Source organism: Mesoplodon mirus (genome assembly GCF_964341445.2).
Source record: "Mesoplodon mirus genome assembly, chromosome: 15".
Classification (NCBI taxonomy): domain Eukaryota; kingdom Metazoa; phylum Chordata; class Mammalia; order Artiodactyla; family Ziphiidae; genus Mesoplodon; species Mesoplodon mirus.
The window spans coordinates 21,819,748-21,835,641 of NC_138991.1; the positions used below are offsets into that span (position 1 = coordinate 21,819,748).

Genomic DNA, 15,894 nt, shown 5'->3' on the forward strand with positions numbered 1-15,894 from the left:
GTGCTCTTTAAGCACAACGCCCAGCGGGTCTGAGTCTTGAAGAGAAAGGGCTGAAGAAAGCACTACACCTCCTATCTGCTTCCTCACTCACGCCAGCCTCACCAATGGCAAGTTAAAGAATGACCAGGCAGCCCCTCAGGGAGTGGATACAGAGCTGTGGCAGCAGAGCAGCAACGAGACCCCTGAGAGATGAAGATCATTTTAATCGCTTAATTACTGTCTCACATTTTCTAAGAAATCAGCTCATTCATTTTAATCTCCAATGCCTTTATCTTATTCTGCATACACTTTAGGTGGCTTTCTGTTGTCCACTAGGATAAAATCCAAACATCCTGCCAGGGTTTAGAAGGTCTTCCATAATCTGGACAAACTTACTCCTCCGGTCCCATCTCCCACCGTACCTACCTCACACTGCCACAGTACATTTCTAGTCTTCCCCCAAAGCCCTTGCCCATTCATGGCTTTACAAATGATACTGCCCTGCCCGTCTCACATTTCTCCGTCAAAATGCCCCTGTCGGGACTTCCCTGGTGGCGCAGTGGTTAAGAATCTGTCTGCCAATGCAAGGGACATGGGTTCGATCCTTGGTCCGGGAAGATCCCACATGTTTGTTGCAGAGCAACTAAGCCCGTGCGCCACAACTACTGAGCCCGTGCTCCACAACAAGAGAAGCCACCGCAATGAGAAGCCTGCGCATTGCAACGAAGGGTATCCCCTGCTCGCCACAACTAGAGAAAGCCCGCACACAGCAATGAAGACCCAACGCAGCCAAAAATAAATAAATAAATGAATTAAAAAAAAAAAAGCACCTATCTTCATATTCAGCCCTAATCAGCTACCTGCTCCTACCCACCAATTTGGAGCCCCTTCCTCTTCACTTCCACAGTGCTCCCCACTATTACCATTTGTCACCCTGTATTACCTTTCCTTTCTGTTCAAGACTTTCCCATCAGTCTGCCTCTTAAGAACTGTACCTAATTCATCTTTAATTTACCCAGTGCCTAGAACAGTGCCTGACAAACATCGGATGCTTAATAAGGGAAAGAGGGATGAATCTCCTGAGCTGTCGGTAAGGGACCAAGTTGAAAGTAGAGAGAACTTCATAGACTGCCAGGCCGGTGCTTTTTCCATTACATCAGGCTTTTTTTTTTTTTTTTTTTTTTGCGGTACGCGGGCCTCTCACTGTTGTGGCCTCTCCCGTTGCGGAGCACAGGCTCCAGACACGCAGGCTCAGCGGCCATGGCTCATGGGCCCAGCCGCTCCGCGGCATGTGGGATCCTCCCGGACTGGGGCACGAACCGTGTCCCCTGCATCGGCAGGCGGACTCTCAACCACTGCGCCACCAGGGAAGCCCCATCAGGCTCTTTTTACTAACTGTCAGTTAAGACTTCTGATACTCTTTCTACTCAGCAAAATTCAGCATTAGGCTAACAGATGGCAATGCCAAATTCTGGCTCTAGACTAGAGCCAACCCCCAAATCACAGATTGTTGTGTTCTCTCTTCTCTTACTCCCTAGGTGCCATGTCTTCCTCCTTCTTTATGATAATCTTCACAGTAGAGAGTATAAAACTATAAGAGAAATCTGTGCTAGACACAAAGGAGCTGGAAGAAAATCTAATCTCATCAAAATTTCTACTTCTGCTGGGCCTTGTTCATTTCTCAAGCTCTGCTTACCGATATGTCACCTTTGGTTTTATAAGACAGTGACCAGTGATAAAGAGAACTACCCAAAAGCACAATTTTAAATAGGCTATTGGTTCAGCAACTTTGCAGGGGGAAAGACTGGAGAGACTCAAGGAGAAGGAGGAGGAGGGGAAATATTGCAGAGGAATCCACTTAAATGAACATATGATAAAGGGGCAGCCAAGTTAACAGCAATATTTCAACTCACAGTTTACACGGCAAAGTACACATAAGAAGCGAAAGAAATACTAACTCTTTTTCAAATAAAATGTCCTATAAAGGTACAAGCATACCTTGGAGGTATTGTGGGTTTGATTCCAGACCACTGCAATAAAGCGAATATCACAATAAAGCAAATCACATGAATATTTTGGTTGCCTATTATATATAAAAGTTATGTTTACACTATACTGTATGTAGTCTATTAGGTATGCAATAGCATTATGTCTAAAAAAATGTACATACCTTAATTTAAAAATACTGTATTAGTATATATAATGCTAACTATCATCTGACAATGCAGGGTTGCCATAAACTTTCAATTTGTAAAAATGTAATATCTGCAAAGCACGATAAAGTGCAATAAAATGAGGTATGCCTGTACATAGTTGTTCAAAAGTTTGTAGTTCCACTGAAGGGAAATGTGAAGAAGAACCAACAGAAGGGGATTCAAAAATTATAAAATAAACACTTTCCAAAAAAAAAAAAAGAATTCATCCTGCATAGACTTCATCCTAACTTTTGGAGGCAAAGGCAAAGGCCTGCTCAAAGAAGCCAGCAGTTTCTCTCCAGGAATGATTTCTGCTTTTATTACCGCAAGCCAAACCAAAGCAGCAGTTATATGAAATCTACACAAGGGTCTTCATTTCTGAAAAGGCAGTTTGGGAGCAGAAAAAAGGAAAACCCTCCTGCTGTTGACTCTATAATGAAGGAGGAAGGAAATGAGTACCAAACCCCAAAACAAACACAAAGAAACTCAGAGGATGCTGGCACCCTCCCCCTTACCCAGAGTGTTGTGGACGCCGTCTGCCTCTTCTTTCACAGACTCATCCAGACGTTCCAGATTCTGGACAAGCAGTGCTACCACTTGCCCGTCCACCTGCAGCAACATGGGAGCAAAAGGAGAATGGGATACATGTCACAGTCTCCAACATGTTGTCATTCCCATACTCCTCTACTGAAGGAACAAAGTAAACAACCTGCCACTTATGGTCTACAGTATGCTCTCCCATCCCAATACCTCTTTTGAGGCTTGAAGTGACCCTGAGGCAAAGAAGGGAAGGCATCATTACCCCTAACGTTAGACTGGAGCTTAAGGGGACAAGGTAAACTTCAAGGTTACATATGTAACTGAGTGACAAACTTGCACTTGAACCTAGGCCTCTGAAATCAAGTCCTGTGCTCTGTCTACTGCTATGCGGTATTGAAACACCTCACAAAAATGCCATCTTAGGTCAAGTCACAAGTTCATTCAGGTCAAAAGCACATTTCTAGACCACAGCACCAAGAGATATTCAGTTGGGGAGTTTACTTGCCATATTTACACTGACATCAAAATTTAGGGTTAAACTCAAAACATTCCTAAGTTTCTACATCAAGCTTTTATGAAACTATTACTTTCGAAGAACTTCTGACTCCTTCTCGAAAAGAATATTAACAGAATAAAATACCTTATGTTTGTATTACACATAATGCATAAGAAAGCAATTACATTTCTCTTATTTAATTTGATTCACATAACACTTATGGGAAAATTTTAGTAGCCACATCATATAGATGATATTCAAGAGATTAATGACTTAGCCAAGACCACACAGCTACTAAGCAGTGGCAGCAGAAGCAAAAACCAAGCTTCCTTCTTAGGTGAAATAATGCTTACACCGCTTCACACTACCTTCTGGCACAATGTGCGCCCTTACAGAGACTGCCTTGGGGAACCCTGAGGCACACCAAGGAAGATAACTAAGTAAACACCTAATAATCAAGAAGTGATTATCTATCTGGTAATACATTTCTAAGTCATAGCCAATAAGTAAACCTATACTGGAAGATAAGATCTGCTGCATACCCATGGTATATCCTCTCTCTCACCACCTCAGTTTCTTCACTTAGGAAATGGGAAAAAGTTGTAAAGATTAAATGAAATTATATGGCATACTTTACCCCGGGTCTGGTTCAAAAATTAAGTAGAGAGTTTGAATCTAGCTCTTTACTTCTTCTGATACCTCATTATGCACTGTTCATATCTCCCATGGGCTAAGAAAAACTCAAATTCTTTGAAGGCAGGCACTGCACCCTCATTTATCTTGGTACACTCCTCAAAGTCAAGTGCAATACTATACATTCAGTAATTTTGCTAAATTTAAATAAACTGACAAAACACTTTACTTTGTGTACTGTAGTCATATTTTTTATTTTGTTTTGTTTTGCGGTACGCAGGCCTCTCACTGCTGTGGCCTCTCCCGTTGCGGAGCACAGGCTCCGGACGCGCAGGCTCAGCGGCCATGGCTCACAGGGCCAGCCGCTCCGCGGCACATGGGAATCTTCCCAGACCGGGGCACGAACCCGTGTCCCCTGCATTGGCAGGAGGACTCTCAACCACTGTGCCACCAGGGAAGCCCTGTAGTCATATTTTTATATACATTGCTCCATTTACTCTCATGTAATCCTCACAACTTTTACAGGTGAGAAAAACAAAGGTCCAGAGAGGTTAATTAACCTGGTCAAAGTCACAAAGCTTGTGGCAGAAGTGACCAACTCCGAGACTATTTTTTCCCATCATATCCTGTCACTTCAATGAGGGGAAAAGAATGGAGAGGAAAGAAAGGAGCGAGAAGGAAATGATCTCATTCCACTGATGCCTCCTGAACACTTGCATATAAGGCACTCTATGGACAATTCAAACTGAGCCTGAGGATGGAACAATGGCAAGAGGGACAGATCTTCAAAGAAGGCCTCTTTACTCCTTCTGGGTGAGACTTAAGGGAAGCATCTGGATGGGGGAAAAGCTGAAGTTGTTGACTAATTTGGGATACCTGAATCACGAATGAAGCAGATTTTTCTAGGCTCTCCTTTATGCCCTGGCGTGAGAAGCAATGAAAGACACTAGTTGCAGATTGGAGGGGATACTGATGCCAGAATTGAGAACTCCTGTAAATACGAGAAAGAGCTGTTTCCCTCCCTTGTATCAAGGAGATATACAGTCTTGCTCTCAAATCTCACAGCCAGCAAGAGCTTCACCAAAGAAATCCACTGCAATATTTTCCTTAATTAATTGGACAAGTTGGGTATGTGAGAGAAAACAGAAAAACATCTGGGGGAAAAACATGAACCATATCACAGTTTGTTTTTCCCTAAATCACCCTGATTGACTTATAATCTCCCTGAATCCTAAAGCAGCGGACACTGCAACTCCGCTCGGTATCACACTGCTTGTCGGTTCTGCAAACTGCCTCACCAGTTTCAACTGCTTATTGATGCTTTATGTGCATTGTCCCCCCGTCCCCTTGATTCTTAGTTATGTTACCCATGGTCTGCTGTCTGGAGAGTGGTGAGGACAGTGGCAGTAAGCAACACATTCAAATCCCAGAACTGAATGGTTATTGGTAATGGGTGTCTGGCTGGAGGAAATCTTTTTTTCTTGCTACAAAAATCTAACTTCTAACAGAGAGCCTTTTTAAGCTTGCAAAGTGTGAAACTTCATGTTTAGCTGGGTTAAATGCAATTTTATCTGACTGCAGGAGGGTCAAAGCAGTCAAAATACATTTAGCTGAGAAAACCCTCAGGAAAACATTTATATTATGCATAGCTCCAGATATCATCTAGTAAGAAGCACAAATTAGCATTCTGTCCCTCTAAACCCTTGGGTCTACCACCGTCCTGACTGTTTTGGACCTGTGACTAACTCTGAAACTAAAACCAAATCCTGCTTAGGGATTAAAGCATCAGGTAGAGTAACTCTGGTCTTGGAAATCATGACTGTCTTAAGCCTGATGTTTTCTGATAAGTCATTGGCTTTTTCCGCTTGTTACCAGTCTCCCAAACAATACTCCACCAGGTCCTACTGAGACAGGGTTCAAGGGCATGATCAGTCATATTTTTCCACTTGACCAGAGAGGGTAGATACAAGAGAAGATGAGGAAATAAAAAAGGGATAGATGAGGGGAGATGAGAGGGTTTGAAGGATTCCTTTTCTATCTTGCACAATCTGCCAACAAGGTTTCTCAAGAGTTTGACTGGAGTTTTTCTCCCTACTATGAGTTCTGGAAATTTCATATTTAAAAAACAATAATAAATCCTCCCCCTGCCCTACACACCCACCCACTGAATCTTGACCAAGCAATAAGTTTTGAAAATACACAGAGTAATGTGGTCATAATGTAAAACTCAGGCCTGCTGCAACCTAATATATTCTAGCTTCCACTCTTGCCCCTCCAATCCATTATTGACACAGCTCCCAAGAGTGGTTTTTTGAAAATGTTAGGTCAGACTATGTTACTACTCCCCTGCACACTGGCAATCCCACCCGAACTTACTACAAGGCCTACAAAGCCCAGTGTGGTCTGGCGCTGACGGTGCTCTCTCCCTTCACCCCAGCTGTGCTCCAACAATACCGGCCTTGTTTTTGTTCCTTGAGTATGTCAAACTCATTCCTTGCCCTTGGTCATTCTGAATGGCTGGCTTCTTCTCATCACCCAGAACTCAGGCCTTTCCTGACTATCTAATTTGATGTGATTCTCCAGTTGCTCTACAGGACATCATTCTATGTTAATTCTCTATGTAACAAGGAGTCATTACCTGTTTTCTCGTTTACTAATTTACTGTTTCTCCCGACACTAGAATACGAGCTCCACAAAAACAGACTTTGTCAGTCTTGCTCACTGCTACATAAGCAATTCTTAGAATCCAGAACACACTAAGCATTCAATAAACAATCAGTGAAATGAATGACCCAATGAATTCTGCTTAAGAACAAATACAGATGAAGGTGAGGACGTGAACAGACATGGGAAGGGATAAAAGTGGTAGCATCCAGAAATTTACCTAAGTACCCTCAGAACAACCAAAAACCTGCCAACTTCAGCCTCACCTGAGCAGCACAAATGCATTGCCACCAGCTCAAGCTTCAAAATTTAAGTAGGGTTAACTGAGGGCAAGAATGGGTATAGGGCCATCTCCTGGCCCTCCACATCAAAGCCACGATGGGAAACTATAGTAAGTGGTGGCTCCCAGCCACATTTCCACCTCCTCTGGCTGTGACCCCTCCAAGCACCCTCACATGGAAGACTCCCTACAGGGGCCATGGCCAATACCTACAGCTCTGCCGGCCCTCCTGGTTCTTCCCCATCAGAAGGGATGGCTCTCTCCTCCTCATTTCCAAAGAAGCTTGCATCTCTCACAGTCATTCTTAATGCTCTGCCTTGTATTATCATCATTACTTATTTCATCCTCTTTTTTTTTTTTTTTTCAAACTAAACATCTATCCCCCCATGTCTCATTTAGGTCCACACCCTTCAGATGTTTTTGGGTATTTGTTCAAAATGTTTCTTGAACATTTGCTGAAATGAAAAAAAAAAGTTTGTTGAAGTCAACAAACATTCATAAACATTTCACTGTGTGGCATGTGATATATATCGTTTTAACTTGACACTTACTAAGTACTTAATATGTCCCAGACATTTATACCATTATTAAGACAATGGCCAACATTTATTGGGTTTTTACTCTGTGCCAGACACTGTTCTAAAGATCTACTAAGTATCTCATTTATTCCTCACTTCAGCTCTATGCAATAGGCACTACTGTTATCCCCATTTTACAGCAGAATCAACTGAGTACAGAGAGGATAGGTAACTTTCTCAAGGTCACACAGATGGTAAGTGACAAAGCCACCACTTTGGCCACTCCCCTGATCGGGATCACATCTCAGGGAAGACAAACTTAGAAACAGTGCCAGGATATACACAGTGGTAGGGGAACACAAATTCTGCTGAAGTGATGAGTCTGAAAAAAACTCAGGAGAGATAAGGTTTAAGTGAGGCTTTAAAGAATGAGGAGGGGTATTCCAGATAGCCCGGGGAAGCAAGCCTTGCCAAGCTGAAGGCAGATGTGAGCAAAGGCATGGGATTGCCAAGCACATGGCAAATTTTGGGACTAGTAGGGAAATGACTATAATCTAATCATGACTCTCAAGGAGTCCAATGTCTTCTTCAGAGAGGCATGCCATGCCAAAGAACTGCCATCAAAGCAAATACCCTGAGTTCCCGCTTTTCAGAAAAGAGTCTGTTTTCCAGGCTACCAAATCAACTTGTTACAAAGCACAAATATTTGCCTTTTGCATAAGTAATAGCAGTGGATATAAACCAAACTTTAAACCCCAAAGATCCCTGAGAATACCAGGACAGCACTCTCTCCCCACAAATGTGCTATTCTATTGCTTAGGACTTCCAGATGAGAAAACGACCAAGGCAATAACTGCAAACTGAACGTCACAATAAATTCTACTACATGTCCTCTAGCCTCTGCTCATGCAATTCCAGGCCTCCAATATTGGCCCCAAATTAAAACTACGAAGACAACTCAACCCTTGTAATATGAGAATACTTATCAAACTTCTTCCTGAATGCAGCACAAGGGTAGAGGAAAAACAGATGAAGACCACCTACCAGTTCTGCTCTCTGATATTTACTGATGGCTCCTGACTGGCTGCAGATAAGCAAATAATATATGGGAGTCTAGAAATGTTCAACTGTTTGTGATTCACACCAGCCCCACCAGTATAAAGCTGTAAGAGTCAAAATCTTAAAATAATATAACAATAAAGAAACTAAACAAAACAAACAGAAGACCCTGTATAGCAGCTACCTAATGGCTCCCCAGACTGAGGATGAACTGTCTCTTCCCAAAAAAACAATAAAATCTACAAGATCCAGCTTTCATTGGTGGGCTTGGCAACACAGAAAACACAAAGGGGGCTTTTGTGTGAATTGCTGTTTCTGGGTACGTTTTACAGGCAGCAGACCAGCTAGTTGTTCCTGTCTTGTTTCCTCTATTCACACAGGCAAAGGATGTTAATTAAAATCAGCCCAGAGTCCAGGCAGGAAGGCTCACTCAGGGCCACTGTAATTAACCTCTGAAAGGTAAGACTACACAAATGACACTGTGGGGACATGGAGAAGGAGCAAGTGCCACAGCCTTCCTTCAGATGCTCCTCCAAACAAAAGGACACCCTGACATCGCCCTTTTCTGTCTGCACAGTGGTTCAAAGGAAAAATAAAGGTCCTGAATTCTACAAAAGTGGCAGTTCGCTCTAGGAAGGAGCTTGAAAGAAAAATGCCCATAGAAATTTTCATCATACTCAGTCACAAATGGCCCTGCTGGACTCCAGCCTCGCCCTCTGTAAGAGACAGTCCTTCATATCCAGTGGGTTCACAGCCCCTTCATTCACACCAAATGGTAGCTGTGAGCAAGGCACATGGGAAATTTCTCGTGTCAAGAACCTCAAGAGAGGGGGCTTCCCTGGTGGCGCAGTGGTTGAGAGTCTGCCTGCCGATGCAGGGGACACGGGTTCGTGCCCCGGTCCAGGAAGATCCCACATGCCGCAGAGCGGCTGGGCCCGTGAGCCATGGCCGCTGAGCCTGTGCGTTCGGAGCCTGTGCTCCGCAACGGGAGGGGCCACAACAGTGAGAGGCCCGCGTACCGCAAAAAAAAAAAGAACCTCAAGAGAGAAAGGGTGAGGAGGGGGTGGGGAGTGTAGCAGTGGGGTCTCAGAATCATTTGGGGCCCTCGTCCCAGCCATTCTGATTCAGCAGGTCTTGGATGGGGCCAGAAAGCAGCCTAACAAGCACCCCAGGTGCTTCTAATACAAGTGGCTACATGGACCTTTGATAAACTCTGCAAACTGCATCAAAACCAGTACTTATTAACATTCTTAACCAGAGAGAAAAGACCAGACAGCAGAAGACAACAGAAAGGATGGAAAATCAACAGAAACTTGAGGAGGGAGATGGCTTGGTGGGTGGACAGAGCTCCACAGGCAGTAGCAGGGTAAGAGGCTGGAGAAGAGTCACTCCTGCCACTGGCCAGCTGTGGGGCCCTGGGGCCTCTCCCATGCCTGGTAAGAGGGAAACTGGTGCTGTGGGACAGGACTGCAGTGGCGATCACAACGTGCAGAAGCTCATCTTTGCTGTTACAGGGACTGGCTGAGAGCGATGCAGGGGAAGGCTTCACTTCTGCACCTGGGCTTCCTCAAGGCTAGAGTGAGTTGATGAGATTACATCACTTCACCTCACATATACATTCTTTGGATTGGCTGCTTCCTGGAATAATACCTGAAGAAGATTCTGAGGCCTTGCCTAGGCTGCACAAAAAGGAACACAGAAATCAGCTGACCCTGTCTTCTGCAGTCAATGGCTGCTACTTGGACCTGGATGAGCTAGAAGGTTTGTTCTTGTTTTTAAACACTCTCCGATTCCCTATCTGTACAACAAATAATAATGATACCCCTCTTTACTAGCGCTTGGGATTATAAAGCCCAGAGAAGAAAAGAAACTCTCTTCTGCAAAAACTCTTTGTAAAAAGGTCAGAAGCAACACAGTGAGGGCAGGCGAGCAGGAACGTGGAGTCAAAGAGAACACAGGTTCAAATCCCAGCCGTGTGACCACGGGCAGGTTGTTTTGTCTCTCTAAGCCTCAGCTTCATGGCTATAAATGGGAATAATAGCAGTAATACCCTTCTGAGAGGTTACAGTGAGGATTAAATAAAGTGTAAAAAACAAGAAAACGCCTGCCTACAGCACATATTTAATAAATACCAGGACTCTACAACCCCTGCCCTAACACAGTTCCGAAGAATAAAGTACCCCACAGGTTGCACTTTACTTTCTTACTCTCCTCATTCAGTCCCGCCTTGCCACAGAGCTCTTCCTGACACCCAGCCCGTGCCACTCAGAGAGACAATGGTGGGGAGGATGCCAACACCGTACACACACCTGCAAAACCCCAGAGGGACACGTAACTTACCAGAGCGTCAGTGAGTACTTCTGCTCCTTCTTCACTCTCATGGAGGGTGTCTATGTCTGTTAATTCCTGAAGCAAATCAACCACAGCTATGGACACATGTGAAAAACGTTAAGGGTAACACATACCTATGAAAACCCAACTGACATTTTATTAAAATATTTGGTTCCCTTCCATTTCCTGGTCAATCGCTTCATCACCATTTACCTTTGATACACTCTAGTTTTATTAACATCTCTTCAACAAGGTTCTACTCACAGTGGGTGTTCAATAAATGTTGGCAACTGCTTCACTTAGTTCCTTTCCTTATGCTGCCTTCCTGGCAACTTATTCCATAGGTTCAGTGCATTTTCATAAATTTCAGAACTTCAAATAGATCACTTAGGAGGTCACTTTTCCAGTGAAAAAAAGGCCAACACCCTTAACCTTACCTCATAATTTAAATTCTTGGAACTCAGTATAATCTTAACTATCTTCTACACTTCACCTTCAAAGACAGTAATGATTACTTCTGAGATAAGAAGGCTGGTGTTCACCAAGGAGTCTTCAGAAATCAGGGCGTGACAAAATAGGTTTAAAATGTAGAGGGAAGGATTTTCGTTGGACTGTGCTAGACCCCACCAACCTCCCTTCCTCTTAAATACCATGTTGCTTTGGACATAAAAGGAAGGTGAACAATGATGATTAAACACGAGGCAAAAAGAGAGAGACAGGGACATACAGGAGAAAGAAAACATGAAGGAGAGAAAAAAGGAGTTATGTTTGGAACCTGGAAGCCCAAACTAAACTAAGTTTCCCTTCCCTCACCTTGGACGCATACACACACACACACACACACCCCACTTGCTCTGTCAACCAGCATTTACTGAATGCTTATGATGAGTAAAGCACTGTGATAGTGACAAAGGCAAATCTATTCACTCTGGGCCTCAGTTTCCTCATTGATAAAATGAGGAAGTTAAGGTAACTAAAGACATTTAAAAAAAAGTATATACCACAGGCAATTACCAACATGTAACAAATGAGGAATACAGACAACTTGAAGTGCACACATCCTGAAAAAGGAGCAAACTGAACTGGGAAATAAGGAAAGATTTGCTAGAAGATGACTGGTCAGAAAACAGGCCACTAAATAGATGAGGGCAGGTAGGCTAGAAAGCAAAACATCAGGAATATAGACAGAGAGATTAGAATGTACAAAGGTATATGAAGAGGAGAAGAAAGAGGATTAGGGGCGGGGGAGGGGAGAAAATTATACCTAGACTCATATGAAGAAAATAATAAATTGAAAGAATAATATAATAGCTGCGTGCAGGATGCACTAAAGCACTGTGAGTGTCGGGTTTGGGGGTGGCTAGATGGGGGGTATGGGGAAAAGCCAGGCCTGAAGGAGGAAGACCTGTTCCGAAGCTACCACACACGAAAGAGTCCAGAAGTGAGATGACAAGGGTCAGAATCAGGGCAGTTTCAATGCAAACTGGAAAGAAAAAATAAAAAGAAAGATACAGGACATATTAACAAGAATGATAGGACTTGCTAACTGCCGACTGATGTTACAGGTATTTTATGAACATCTTTTGCTAAAAGAAAAATTATTCAAAGGTTTGTTTTATTTATCTATACCTGACCAGCTGACCACCATGAATAAGTAATTAAGCTTTCTGTGTCTTATTCTTTCACACTTTAAAGTAATATATATGCAAAACTTGGGTGTGCTATGAAACTCTGTGTGTATAATGAGATTAAAGGTCTTTGGATAAAACTCCTTCATGCATATAGTATACAGTCTTTATTAACAAAGTAACCAGAAAGTTCTTGACACAAAAGACCATGTATCAAACGTGATGTATAGTAAACTAAACTACGTAAATTGTTTGAATTGAAAAACAAAACAGAACAGCCGAACCACAGTAACCGCTAGACATTCTGAGTAGTAGGACTTAGCAGTCCTCCCTCTCTGAACACTGCTGTAGGTACCATCATAATAACTACCAGTTTAAAAAAGTCATCATTGTGCCAAGCACTGTGCTATTGAATTCTCACAGCAGCATTAAAAGTGTGATCCCCATTTTACAGATAAGAAAGCGAAAGCTCAGAGTGGTTAAGTAACTTATCTAAAGGTCACTGCAATAGTAAGGGAGAATGTTAGGTCCGCCTGATTCCAAAAACAATACCTTTGCCCGTACTCTTCATATTAATGCACAGGGGAGGATAAACCAGGTTTAAAAACCGCTAGATTCAGGTAGATTCTAGCTATTGACCCTACTATAATGACAGAGAAAAGGACTGTCACTTACTTCATCATAAATTATTAAAATCCCAGGAAAAAGGACAAAATGCTAACAACTCCTCATTCTCCTCATCTGAGAAGCTCCCATATTTATTCTCTTGGAAAGTTCTTACATATGAGATGTAAAAATCTTATTATTTATCCACCTGCGTATTTAATATGCATGATGGCATTTCATCCATCTATCCATCCATCCATCCATCCATCCATCCATCCACCATAGAGTCAGATGTCTATAGGACAAGGATGTGAATTGGGCATGTAATAAGTACTATCACTACATCCCCTGAATAACATCATGCCCCACTAAGTACTTAATAACTATGATTATTAATTAAACATTAGCCTCAAGAGACAGGTGGGGCATATATGAAAGAACAATAGATGAAGAGTCAGAGCAAACTCGAGGACAGGGGTCATATCATATTTATCTTTGCTTCCTATCTTTAGTGAACCAAACTGTCCCCAAATTGTTAATACTATGGAATCTTGCTCAAGCTCCTTTATTTCCTTACAGCTTAGTTTCCTCATCTGTAAAAAGGTGATAATGATCTCTGCCCAGCCTATCTCACCCAGTAGCTATAAGGAATAAATGACATCATGTATGTCAAAGGGCAAGTAAATCCAAGTACTGAGAAAATAAGAAAGCACTATAATAAAGATTGTTGTTAGTCAATTCTTCCCACAGAATGGCCAAGCCCTCACTATTGCCTTCATTTTTTCTAAAACCTCTAAAATCTAAAATTTAAGCTAACAACAGCATGATCCTCCCTTTCTGGGTCAAAATGGGTTGGAAGATCTAATTTTATATTTCAGCTATGCCACAGAAATTCAGATTGATCAAGTCCTTTTTCAGCCTCTAAGGTCTTATGGGACAGGTATCATATTTTTCTTTGATTATTCTTATACCATGCTCACAAATGGGTCACATTAAACCTGGGGGAAAAAAGGAAAAGAAAATTTGACAATGGTGATCGTTTTATATAGGAACCGAATAAATGTCTAACTTTTACCAAGAAAAGTCATTTCTTATAATGGTCCAGTAGGTATCTCCTTGCCTACGACACTCCTGCCTCAGTTGAGAAGTCAAACAAGAAATCACTTACCAGCTACCAGGTCTGGTAAACAACTCATCAATCCTACCACTAACTGATTTTACATAAATTCTCAACTTTCACCAAATAGCATTTCAGCAAGGCAGTAATGAGTCCATGATTGTAATCATCAACTCCCGAGTAATATAATATGATCCAGAAGATAGAGGTCATTTGAAGACCAGAAAGAGGAATAAGAAGTGAAACTAAAGATAAACAGATGAACTCTCAGTCTTAATGAGAAAATTCAGCATGGTCTGCCACCCATCCAGCATTTCTTCACAAGCAGACTCTGGGCATGGGTGACAGGTTTTTCCACTGTAGCTACAATTTCATTTCACAAGGTAAAAGGCTCTCCCATCCAAGTGCAATAGGAAAACAGAGAGCCTGTCTCTTTGCGAATTACTAAAACATAGTTTTTGATAGCCTATTTTGTCATGTCGGGTAGAAAGGCCACCCCAATCACTCCCTCTGCACCTGTCCACTACTGGGGCAATAAGCCAGTATAATATAAGAGGTGAAGTAGAAAAGACCAGCTGGGTACAAAATGGCCCACAACACAATGGCTTTTAGAAAAAGAGGGGTGTTTGCTTTTATTTTGGCTTTAGATATTTGTTTTTTTGGCCTCATCTCATGTAGAGTCTTGGGACAGAAATGGGGCGTCAATTTCATTAATCTCCAGTGAGATGTGACCATAAGGAACAAAATTATTAAAAGAAAAAAAGATAAAGAGGAACAAAATATATTAAGCAGATGGCTTTTTTTAAAGTCCTTTCAAAAATGCTTCTTTAAGAAAAATGACCAGTCTAGATTCACAGTATGTAACTGATTTAATGGAACAAATTTGGGGTTTTTTAGAAGCCTTTTTTTCTTTTATTCCTAGATTAGAAGAGTGATTAGATATAGCTCAATTAATGCAGATGAATTTCTAAACAGACAAAACGGTCTTTTTCTCCTTTTAAAATAATGGCACAGAACTACCTAGAATGAATCTAGATTCTTAATTTTACCCCAATCCTTAATCAAAATAGTATGAGGGAAAAAAATGTCCTCATTCAACACTCATTAAGTACCTACTAAATGTTAGTGGGCACTATTAGGCCACAGGGGAAATGTCCAAAGCAGGCTACGACCACCCTAGCCTTCCAAGGACATGGAATTCACCTAAAACTCATAAACAAGATCAAAAGTCACATTAAGAGGTCCTTTTCCTAGATTGCCATTTTGGCACTCTTCTCCTAATCTGACTTACTTCAGAGCATACTTAAATGGCTCCAAAAAATGGGTGGTTTATCAGTACAGATTATCAGGGAAGTTAGACTACCAATCAGGAAAAGAAGTAAATTCTTTTCAGTGTAATTTTTTTTAAAAAAAATAAATTTATTTATTTATTTTTGGCTTCACTGGGTCTCTGTTGCTGCATGCAGGCTTTCTCTAGCTGCGGTGGGCGGGGGCTACGCTTCATTGCTGTGCGCGGGCTTCTCATTGCGGTGGCTTCTCCTATTGAGGAGCACATGCTCTAAGCGCGTGGGCTTCAGCAGTTGGGGCTCCCGGGCTCTAGAGTGCAGGCTCAGTAGTTGTGGCACACGGGTTTAGTTGCTCCGTGGCACGTGGGGTCCTCCCGGTCCAGGGCTTGAACCTGTGTCCCCCTGCATTGGCAGGCGGATTCTTAACCACTGCGCCACCAGGGAAGTCCCTTCATCGTAATTTTGATTCTAGAAATATCAAGACAAGAATAGCTCCTAGCAAAACAACAGCTTGACATATAAAGTCTTGTTAGACAGTGCTTGCAGGAAAGCACTGGAGCAA

General features: G+C 42.3%; 1 protein-coding gene across 1 annotated transcript in view; it reads right to left on the bottom strand.

Annotated features, from left to right (window-relative positions):
- The window catches only part of CTNNBL1 (catenin beta like 1), a 152,845-nt gene that overhangs the window by 93,892 nt on the left and 43,059 nt on the right, over positions 1 to 15,894 (bottom strand). Inside the window, exons 5-6 of the mRNA XM_082643383.1 lie at positions 10,705 to 10,800; positions 2,690 to 2,783 (exon numbers count right to left, since the gene is read on the bottom strand). Of these exons, the coding sequence (XP_082499509.1) occupies positions 2,690 to 2,783; positions 10,705 to 10,800 (190 nt within the window). The remainder of the gene's footprint in view (positions 1 to 2,689; positions 2,784 to 10,704; positions 10,801 to 15,894) is intronic.